This window comes from Sceloporus undulatus, chromosome 4, assembly GCF_019175285.1.
Source record: "Sceloporus undulatus isolate JIND9_A2432 ecotype Alabama chromosome 4, SceUnd_v1.1, whole genome shotgun sequence".
Taxonomy (NCBI): Eukaryota; Metazoa; Chordata; class Lepidosauria; order Squamata; family Phrynosomatidae; genus Sceloporus; species Sceloporus undulatus.
This window is the reverse complement of record NC_056525.1, coordinates 115408326-115420344: the sequence shown is the minus strand read 5'-3', so window position 1 is coordinate 115420344 and position 12019 is coordinate 115408326. Positions and strand designations below refer to the sequence as shown.

Sequence of the window (12019 nt, the reverse complement as noted above, 5' to 3'; positions counted from 1 at the left end):
GACTCCTGTGGGGGGACTTCAACATCCATGCTGAAGCTGCTCTTTCAGGAACAGCTCAATGTTTCACATTCTTCACGAAGACTATGGGTCTACCCCAAGCGGTAGCTGGCCCCACCCATGCTTTAGGCCACACAAGGTGTAATTTAAAGCAGATGATTGATTGATTAGTAGATTTCATTTTAACACTTTGAAATGTTCTTGATTTTTCACAGGTGTGTTGAAGAAAACACATGAATAAGTTAAAACTATTGAAAATAGCTTCAAGAAATGTTAAAGAGAAAATTCTCCCCAAAAAATCTCAAGTTAGACAATGCAGAAAATATTATTCCCAAGACTTGTACTCCCAGAAGCCCTAGCTAATATATCCAAAGGTGATAAATGCTGGGAGTTGCAATCCAACAACACTTGGAGGTCCACATGATGCCAATCACGATCATGCATACTGATGAATTAAATCAGTGTTAAATATGCCATCTGTTCATATACAAGCCCCTGTTTTCCACTGAGATGTTATTTTGTGAAACAAATAACATCTCATGTTATAGTGAAAAGAGTAAAGAACCAGTTGGATCCATAAGAACAACAGCAACAACAAGAGCAACAACAATAACAACAATGGAAATGGTCCCCAAAACAGGAAGAAAACTTAAATTATTACTGAGCGCCAAACAACAATCCTTGTTGTTGTTGTTGTGTCCCCCAACTGGCAAACCTCTCATGGGGTTTTCTGGCAAGATTTGTTCAGAGGGGCTTTTGCCATTGCCTTCCTCTGAGGCTGACAGAGTGTGACTTGCCCAAGATCACCCAATGGGTTTCCCTGTCTGAATGGGGTCTAAGCAAAGTGCTGGGGACAGATGCAATTCTTGCTAAGGTGGACATTTTGCTTTCAGTTATACAAAGCAAAGTTCAATTCCCAGCATTTCCTCTTACAAGTAAGCCCATGTACAACACATATACAGTAAAAGTAGGCATCTCTACTCCATATTTCGGAGGTTTTGCTTCTTCTTTTTAAGCATTAGCTACAAACAAGCTATTAAGTAACTGCAGCAGTGTCATCTTTTCCACACCTCTCCACATTACCAAGTCTTTGGTCTTTGGTGCCTGGGGCTAGGTTAGCCTCTACCTCTAGAAGGGCCTTTTCCACAGCTGCCCACGGAGCTCCGCTCATCTACCACCCTGGCCCAATTTAGGAAGGATCTCAAAACCTTCCTATTCAAGCAGGCATTCCCCGATTAAATATCCTGTGGGCCTCCCTCCTCTTCCGTGGCCATGAGGATGGGCTAACGGGGCCTTTGTTATTGTTTTTAGATTGTGTATTATTGTTGTTTTATGTTTTTAACCTGTATTTGTTTGCACTCGTTGCATATTGTAAGCCGCCCTGATCTTTTTGGAAGGGCGGGATATAAATAAAGATTTTATTATTTTATTATTATTATTATTTCCTTTAATCTGCCCAGCCTTTATGCCTCATAATCACAATTCTCAAAAATAAAGATAAAAAAATGATTTATTTTTTTTTTGGAAACTACTTCCTTTCCAGATTAACATTGATAGTCCAGCAAGAGAAAGTATAATCACAAACATTCAAGAGCCAACCCAGTCCTGTTTTGATGAAGCCCAGAAGATCGTTTACTTGCACATGGAAAGGGATTCATACCCCCGGTTTCTTGGTTCAGAAATCTACCAAAGCATTATCCACAATCTTTCAAACAGAAGCAATCCATTGGTATCTATCAAAGATGGAGAATAAGGACTTGGAAGAAGCAATATTTGAGTCTTTAATAAGAGAAGTCAATACACTGGCATTGTAACTGTTCTGCCAAATGATTACCATCTGTCTTATGTTTATACCCTGAGAATTTCCAACCACCAGCTGTAACCTTTCAAATCTAGGATGGCAAGTACATTTTCCCCCCATTTGGGCAGTTACCAAGAAAAACAAGGGCTAATTTGCCATGTCCACATGCATTTTCTCATTTCCTTTGTATTGCTGGTTGATCTAATGACTGCTGTTGATGACATGTTGCATGGGAAAGGACACACAGAGAAGGAAACACCACAGTTAATCACAGTTCGAGCAGCAAAAAGAAGATGAATTAAACCCTGGTATGTTTACAACATGACTGGGTCAGAGGCAAGAACAACCACTATGAGGTGTGCAGTGAAGAAACAAAATAGCCCAACATTTCCTAGGATTGTTGGCTACCCAGGGAAACTTACAAATGATCTCATGTGAACCTGACACTTCTTTTCACCTTTTAAGTTACCCTGGAAATTATGAGATTGAATCTTTTGGTTTTTATGCTTCAGTGCAAATTCAAAAATTAATTTCTGTATCAGCTTTGAATTATTCTTTTGAACAAGGGAATAATCATAGGTCTGATCTGCAGTGTAGAAATCATGCAGTTTGATACTGCATTAGCTGTCATAGCTCAATGCTATGGAATTCTGGGATTTGTGATTTTGTGTGATATTTAGCCTTCTCTGTCAGAGAGTTCTGGTGCCACAATAAACTGCAGATCCCAGGATTTCATAGGATGGAGCCACAGCAATCAAAGCAGTGTCAAACTGCATTATTTCTGCAGCGCAGATTAGACCATAGAAATGGCCAGACCCAGTGCCTGGTGTATTTCTTATACTCAGTCTTGAAATAGAACTTGGGAAGATTACTTTTTCAAATTACAGCTCCTAGAACCTCACAGGCACATGGCCAGTTGGATTCTAACACCTGTAGTCCAAAAGATAATATTTCTATGATCTGTATCTCAGTTTCTTAAACTTGACATGAGCTGTAAGCACTTTGTAAAATGAACCAACAGCATTTCAGGTTGGTGCTTATTATAGAATAAGTGCCACCCAGTACCTCATCATAAACAGGGTCAAAAAAATTCAGCCGGATACCTTTTTACCTCACCTACCTACTGTTTTAAAAGACTATAGTGGAGTCTTAATCAAAAAGTAAATGAGTTACAAGATGAGCTTGTGATTTCACTAAGGAATTTCACCAGCTCCTTATCATTCAAATATTGCCCTACCTCCTGTTAAATATTCATATTTGGCAAACAGAAAAGTCATCTTAATACTAGAAGACAGAATCAATCACTGTCCAAGTAACAGATGTGCTGAGCATCAATCACATGTCAAAGTAATAGATGCATGAATATCATAAATTATTAATTAATTTAAAACTGTCCCATTTTCTCCAATGTGGACCTGTCCTCCAAGGCTAGATAGGGAAAGGTGCATTTGAATTGGGGGTACTCTCAAATTATCCCTACTGCTTAAAGCACACTGTGTGTACCTTCACCCAAAAAGGAACCATGAATTTCAAGAGACAGTTCACTGCCATTGGCTGACAAAATGATACAGCTGGAAACAAGAACAGATCCATGTGGTTGTTCAACAGTTTTCATTGTATTCAAAGGCAAGCTGTGGATTTATCAGCATTAATAAACTGTACATTTAAAAGCAGTTCATTATACCCTAGCCAGGGGAGTGCAGTGGGATTGTTTAATGAGTCATAATGACAATCACTTCACCAATTGGATTAGCCAGGCATAGCAGAAAAGAACATGAGTCTAAATTAATTCTGTGAGAGGTTTGTTTGCACATTGGCCAATGTTGATTAGTATTGTGGAAATCCTGGCATTTCCCCCTTTACCACCCTAGTCTACCTACCCACATTACTAATTACTGTGGTAGGGAAAGGAGTTTTCTCGTCTCAATTAAATCTTTTGTTGGATTTGCCTCCTGTGTACAGAAGGCATGTTTTATCCCTATGAAAGTGTGATATTCTTTTTGGCAGTATATTTAGTGGCAATGAAATTATGTAATCGGTTTTTCATTTGCAAAATAAGCAAGAACAAGAAGAAGAGGAGGAATGAATCAACCCAAGACAAGGCTGGAACATTGCCATTACAGGTAAACAAAACATTGTCTGAAGTCTTAGTCACCACTATATCTTTTATTCAGCTTATGCAAGCGTGAACTTAGGAAAGACTCCTCCAAGTCTCTAAAGGTCCAGTTATTCTAAATGTAGGGGGCACTTCACACACTACACCCCTCTGTCCAAGTCTGTTTTCAAGATAAGTAACCATAACACAACAGGAGGCTTGAAGCTGCCTATCATCAGTTAGCATCCGGAACAGAGAGAATGAACATCTGGTCACCATCTTCTTTAATATGGCAAGATATATGGTACCATACTATTATTTCAGTTGTAGCAATTATTTCTAAATTCACATACATACATACATACATACATATATACAAATTATGCCAGTTGGGATGTCTGTGTTTGCGGGGAGATTGATGTGCTCCTCTTCTTTGGCCATGTGAAAATAGCCTCTAGTTCTAAGAGCTTCAGTTTAGCTGTACCAACATAGCAACATATGGTTCCATAGCTGGCAGGAGGGAACACTGATCTCTGACATTAGCAGTGAGACTGGACTCAGGCCTATCTCTGGGATGGTAGAAAAGGAAGAAGATCTGTAGCTTTTAGGCAGAGAACAAGCTTCCTGCTCAGTTCATGGCATCCCAAAGTCGAAGAATCTTAGAGATAAGAAACCCCACAACCACCATAGTGAGAGCTTACTAATCAGAGAGAGTATGGTTGAATTCAAATTGGAGGAAATATTGAAATTTGGGGAAATGTTAAATGTTAAAATGCTCTGTCAAGTGTGGCTACTATCCCTCCCTGCAAAAAAATAAATAAATCAAAACATGAGAGATTTTAGACTTGTTAGTCTATCGTGACTGGTGTGATTTTGGCAGCTGTGAGGTATGAAATCATTCAGACGTGTCAGCTTGTGAAATATCAAGTGGCACTGCAGAACATGTGCCACATGTTAACAAGGCTACACATCAACTGGCAAATACAGCCTAACTCTAAATTCCCTGGTAATGAATCTAGCATCACACAATTGATTCCCACAAGTCCCAGACCTATTGATGGGTTGTGTCTTGGAGTTGCACATGCCTTTTTGTACATACCGCTACTACATGCAGAATACATGGTGTGATCTAAAAGCCTCAAACCTACCATATATCCTTTGATTTTGAGTTCCTGCGTGGCAGGGGGTTGGATCTTGTGGTCTCTTCCAACTCTACGATTCTATCCATCCCTTTCAGAAAATTTATTAATCATATAAGCAGGACACTTTCGCAGACAAATTTAAGTATATTACAAAAGGGACTATATATGGGCCCCAAACCATTAGGTTACCTGGTTGCATGGTTGTTACTTAGTTGTATGACAGGCAACACCTGTTGAAATTCACTTTTCTGCACAGCCATTTAAGGTACAGAAGCCCTCTCCAATTTTCAATTTGGCAAGCCTATTTTTCTGTGGGAACAGGCCCACAGTAACCCACTGGCAGTCTGGTTTCATTGTGCTGCAAAGGATATTGTACAGTCTAAACTGTTTGCACTCGAGGATGAATAAGGACATTAATGCTATTTACTTAGATGACTCTCCTACGAACCCATCAGAATCAGTTACATCAATTTGCAGCTTGTTCAGACTACAGGGAGTGGATCTGAGGATGAATCACCATGTTCTTTTTTATGTCTGTCCTATTTTAAAAAGCACAGTACTAAACACATTTACTTGGAAGTGAATCCCATTGGATCCAACAAGATTTACAACTGAGCAAGTATGTTTAGGAATGCATCCTTCTAAATATGGAGACTATTTAGCAATCCATTAACCATAATCTTGCTGCAGAATCTAACAGACTGTGTTCTCTGTCTATGTCTAAAGAGTTAAGAATGTTTTTTGTTTATTCCGTATTATACAGTTTAGACCCTTGCATTGGAAATATGCAGTTTAGTCTCTTACTGGACATCAATTGCACAATGGAAGAACAGCAATACCTTCATCAGGTTGTACAGTTCATAATAACAAAAGCTCATCACAGGTGTAAAAGTAAAATCTGTAACCCAAGCATTTAAACATTGTCAGGAAAAGCACTTGAACATCCAGTTCAATTGTACTTTCTGTTTACATCCCACAACCTGCCAACACAAGTGCTGCTAGTAATTGTGAATAGCTTAATAGTGTCTATTCCAGAAACATTCAACAACTAGGGTCATCATAGGCAGCTGCCTTTCATTGCCTCTACTTTACTGGACTCAGTAATGACAACTTGTGAATGTTTAATACAGTGTTGTGCTATATACTCCTTCCCCCATATGACAATAAATGAAAGTGGGTGTTACATTTCCACCAAATAATTTAGTCTAGGAGCACCAACATCAAAATGAACTGTACATCCTAAGTTTTAAAAAGCTGCATGCCAAGACAAAAAGTATTCAAAGTAATGTGACATTTTAAAAATTTACTTATTTAGAGTGTGTTACTTTGTGAGATGTGTGATTACACAGGGGTTTTGGTAGTTGGTTCAACAGAAAGTATGGTCAGGGCAGGCCCACATTGTTAACAACACTTGGAATGCACCATGTGAACTATGGTGATTTGGAGTAGTACATTGAGACTTTTGCAGCATACCAGGGAATTACCAACAATTCCTTTGAAACCCCAAACAGAAAGATGTATATTTAAACTCGTTGCAATTCTATAAACACTAAATGTGTACAAAATTACAGTTCCCAAGATTCCCTGAATACCTTTCTACATTACAGAATTACTAATACTAATAATACTAATACTAATACTAATAATATTTATACCCCGCCTCTCCATTAAGATCGAGGCGGCTAAAAACATTAAAACATTAAAATACAATAAAATACAATGTCCCAGAAACTCACCCACCCACCTTAGCCAATTAATCATAATTATTAACAGTAGCAATAAAACAATACTGTTAAAATTATTAAAATGGATAAGACAGGGTAGCCAATGGGGACAACTGAGATGCTAATCTGAGAAGGCCTGTCAGAAGAGAATTAAGATGATTTAATCCTCAATCCTTCTGTTTTCAGAGCGGCATGATACTTTCTAGGTACCTCACCAAACTACAAATCCCAGGTTTCTTTAGGGTAGAGTCTTGATATTGAAGTGATAGGAAACTGATATAACTGTGTGGTGCAAATACAGTTTAAAATGTTCAGTTAATTCACCGTTTCATTCCAGAACTCCAAACTAATTTGACAAGTAACTCCTACTTAACAGCTAGTTGAAGGTGCTTTCTGTTCCCATGCTTCCCATTATTTGACATTAGTTGACTTATGGATCAGAGGGGAAATAGCTTAGTACTATAATGTGGCATTGACAGTTTGCATTGTAATTAGCTTAATACGTCACTCATCCAATATCACACAAGTTTATGGAAGTCAACCAAGCCAAACGTCAATATTTGCAACAAATGATTTTATTCCAGACACCAGGGACAATTTCACAGCTACAATTGTCTAATATCCAATTCAAGGATCTCACAGTCAAGTTACAATTCGTAAAAGAATAAAATTATCAGAGTTAATGTACACATATTAATTCCACCTAATACACGAATGTGTGTGTGTGTGTGTGTGTGCACGTGCATTTCAGGTGACCTATTTACTTATGGCAACCCCATGAATTTCATAGGGTTTTTTTTACATAAGGAATAGAGGTGGTTTGCAATTGCCTTCTGCTGAATTATAGAAGCTTATCACACAGGCCCTGAGGAACATTAAATGTTCTGGTCAGAAGTCTTCCGACTGAGGAAAATGGCACCCCTTTGCACTGAATGGGGATGGCTTGGTGCTGGGGACGGGGATGGGCACTTTTGAGGACAATTTGCTGTGCGATAAAATACATTTTTTCCCAGTCACACACAGCCTGGAGATTCCCCTTCCAGGGCCCATAATGGGTGGGGGAAAGATGTGCGATAAACTTCTAAGTGAGAAAATACTATGTTTTGCTGCAGTGGTAATCCAGTATGTGGACTCTGCCATCTCAGTCTACAGGTGAGGAAACTAGTGGTCATACAATGAAGTGCCAATCCCTATGAATCCAGCAACAAACAGCACACCACACAGAAAAATTAGATGAAAAGGAGGAATCTGGCATATAGTTTGCTTTGACATAACACATTTCTATGTACTGGCAATATCTGGGTATGGAAAAGCATTCAGTCATATGAAACCACACCTGAAGTTGGAGATCATGGTCATATTTTACCACCATAAGAGCTAAGCCTAAGCCACAAATGAAGGAGCCCTCTCCATAGTTCATATTTTTGGCATTTTGGAAACATGGAAAAAGGTCCCTGACTTACAGGGTGAGCTGATTCAGCTGCACCCAGTTTGCAGACCGTATTTCAAGAGGGCATTTCCCAGCTGTATGTACGCAGCTTCTCATTTTGTTTGTAGGGGAGGGACTGAGTTTGTGCTAAAAACTAAAGCCTTTGCCTTTCCTGAGGATTTGGATTTGCCTTCCTCTCCTGCAATCTCCTCCTCCGGAGAAGTCTGGTGGCTGTCAGACTGAGCTGGAGCAGAGCATGGCTGTGCTAGTTCTGTTTCATCTTCTGAAGCCAGGTTCTCAAGTTGGTGGGCATGACACTCCTTTCCCCCTTCCCCTTGCTATGCCCAAGTAGTAGACTGATTCACTTTAATATGTAAAACTTAAATTGCACAAAAAATGTTGTGTAATGTTTATTCTAAATAAATTTATATTAAAAAAACTTAAATTGCATTACCAGAAATGCAGAATTGCAAAATAAAAAGTATGCTGGGTAAGGCATAGGGCAGGGAAGCAGGGTTAAGGCAGAGTCAGAAGGAGAATATGATGGCAGCAAAGACATGCAATAATTATATGTTTGTGTTTTCATTAATTTGCATGATTGTGGCAAGAATGGGGTTCATGAAACAGAGTCCTAGGATAATGGGAATGTAAGAGAATAACATCAATAGCCCACTTAATCCTTCCAAGCACCTTTGGAGTCTCCTCATTCCACATGCTACCTGGACAATTTAAAAACTGCCATGGGGGAATATTAGCTTAGTGGGCAGTAAAAGAAAGCAAACTGTGATTATGCCTTAAAACGGCCTACCTGCTCACCCACCCCTCATCATTATTATGATAAAGCAAACTGGGCCTTGCAAAACCTGGTTTCTATTACACCTTATAGCAATGCCCTTAGGGGCAAGTCATAGTTCTCTTATGCTCACATCTCCCTCCCACACACACAATATCTATAATAGAAATCAAAGACATAGCCATGTTAGTCTTATAAACATCCTTGCCCAATCCAAAACCTCTACCCGCCTTTATTTGAGGCCAGTGGCATGGGGCCATTCTCCATGTGCTTCCCCTTCAAGCACTGCACATGTGAAGGAAGCTTTAGTTTCCATTTTACACATAACCAAAACACATGAGATCAGTAAGTGTTTGAGGACAGCAGTACCTGCCTAGTCAGATACTTGATCAAACAGAGAAGATGAATTACAACAAGGAAACTAATTGCCCTGATAGCAGGAAGAGACCAAAACAGTGTGCTCGTATTTTACCATTGGCCTGTCTGCCTGTTTTGACTGATTGCAGTTTAGTAGTACATCAGGTGGTCATAATGAAATGGCAGATTACTTGAGTTAGCTAATTTTCCCCCAAGGCAGGATAAAACTGCCCATTAGTGACACTATTGATTCTTGTTCATTCTGGTTTAGGTACACCCATTTGACTTAAATTGTATTTCCTTCCACCTCTTAAGGTCAGGTGATTTGATATCATAAAGGCAGTTTTTTCTTTGACCCAGAACCTGTTTGCACTAGATGGTTATCATGATGGAATGCCTTTTGAGACATCTGTAATGCACATCTATCCCATTGTGCCTTCTCAACAACAGTGGACAATCTTCTCAAGACAATAATAGTGTTTTTCTACCACCAAGCACTAAATCATAACACGTTACAATCAGACAGGCTTTCCTACTTTGAATGACTGTGCTGCCATCCAATTGGAGGTCAACATCACTGACTTGGGATTGTGAACCTTTTCTGTGCCTCATAGAATTCCTAAGGCAAGGTTTCTTAACTTAGGGTCCATGGACCTCTAGGAGGTCTATGGATGGATTTCAGGATGCAAAAATTGAATTATACATAAAAGTGGGTTCCCCCCTTTCTTTTCCAGTTTCTTCCCATTTCTTTGATATTTTAAATTTTGCATGGTTGAGCAAACTGAGGCAACATATTATTGACTGGAAAATGTGGAGGTTTAATATAGAGTTGCAAATAAAGTTAAAAGAAAAAGAAGCATGAAAGCAAGAAAACTGGAGGCAGGTGTGTCACTTCCATACCTCATGAATTAAGGCAAGAGAAAGGAACATTTGGCCCTCCAGATGCAATATGGCCAATGGTGCAGGACTGTAAAAGCTGTAAACTAAAACATTTGGAGTCTGACATTCAATGAAGATACTCTTTACTTTACTGCACTGCATTTGTATCCTTCTCTTCCACCTAAGATATCAGATCACCCACAGAAATGCATAACTGAGAAGAAACTGAAGATTTATCCAAGATCAATGTTCTCTCCATTATATTTAGGCTCCAATTAATAGGGCAAGGGAAAGTCACAAGGGGCAATCAGGTAGTTCATTAGCAGCATAACTCTCTTTAGTGACCCACACAAGTGTACAGCCTTTTGGATCAGTTGCTTACTTAGCAGTTAGATACCTTGATTTCATTTTGTCATGAACAATTAACAGAATGAGTTTCTGGTGTTCCTCAGTAGTAATTAACATGTAGATTAAGATACAGTGAGCCCACCTGTATACTGAGGGGCGGTGGATTTAAGAGATAATGCAGAGGCAGACTTCTCCAATTAAAGTATTATTTTTATTAAAAGGGGAAAATATCACAGCAATTCACTATCATACTAATTCATTCAAGGCTCAGGAAATCAGGGGTTAGCTTGGAAGAGGTTGAGACAGAACTACGGGTGATACTACAGATGAGGCTTGCTTCCGGAATCCAATTGGGTGATGTAGGGTGAGACACAGCCATTCCGAGAGCATTGGTTGAACAGAGGTGCTGGAGCTGGACTAGAGATCACAATGACAAGGGCGCATTACAGACCGCCTGTTTGGGGCAGCCTGTATCCGGCCCTTTCCCCGCTGGATCGGGACCTCAGCTGCCACAGCGGCAGCCTCTGAGGCCCTGATCCACCGCTTTCCAGGCCGCAGGGAAGCAGCAAAAGGCTGCTTCCCCGCGGCCTGGAAAGGGGTGTCCTTGGGGCTTCATGCCCCAAGAACAGCTGATGGCAGCAGGGAGGAGGAGAAAGGGTCCGCTGGGCCCCTTTCTGCCTTGCGTCGCTGGAGTAGCCATCTAAAGGCTGCACCAGCGATGCAAACCTTAGAAGGAGCTCCATTTCAGAGCTCCTTCCGGGGTCACGAAAAGGGCGCCCCAGGCGCCCTCACGTGGCACAAGGAGTTTGGAGGCGGCATGTTCGTGACGTCCTAATGGCAGCGCCCATCTAGAATGGGCACCGCCATTTTGTATGTACCATGTATGTACTAGGGTTGGGGGCGTCTGGAAGAGACGCCCCCGGGCAACCCTAGTACGTAAACAGTACGTACTTTAGGCACATCTGTAATGCGCCATAGAGTCCCCATGAAATCCAAACTAGCACACTGAGGGGAGTTTTCAGGGTTTTTTAAGGGCTAAATCTAGGCACAGGGCAAAGGTATTGTATTGTCTGGGGTGAGGTAATCTGGTCTAGCAATAATCAAGGGAAATGGGAATCGGTAGCCAGCTCATCAGATGAGACATCTAGACAATCATCGCCCATTCTTCTGATTATTGGAGGTGATGATGATCCATTAGCGACTCCCAAACTACCTGTTGGACTAGTCTGAGGGGTATTGTTCCCCAGATGTCCCATGAGGCTGACCTCATCTGGGTGTTGTGAGTACATGTCCCATCACTTTGGAGATTATGGTGGCCTGCCTGGCAGGATCTATCTGGAGTCATGTGGAATACCACACACACACCAAAATTCAGAAAAATGCACTATGGCTAACAATCCCCCATTATTATTATTATTATTATTATTATTATTATTATTATTATTATTATTATT

General features: G+C 40.3%; 1 protein-coding gene across 1 annotated transcript in view; it reads left to right on the top strand.

Moving 5' to 3' along the window:
- Positions 1 to 1851, top strand: part of RGS13 (regulator of G protein signaling 13) — a 28936-nt gene extending 27085 nt beyond the window's left edge. The window contains exon 5 of the mRNA XM_042465270.1: positions 1541 to 1851. Within this exon, the coding sequence (XP_042321204.1) occupies positions 1541 to 1750 (210 nt within the window). The 3' untranslated portion in view covers positions 1751 to 1851. The remainder of the gene's footprint in view (positions 1 to 1540) is intronic.
- Positions 1852 to 12019: the final 10168 nt, after the last annotated feature.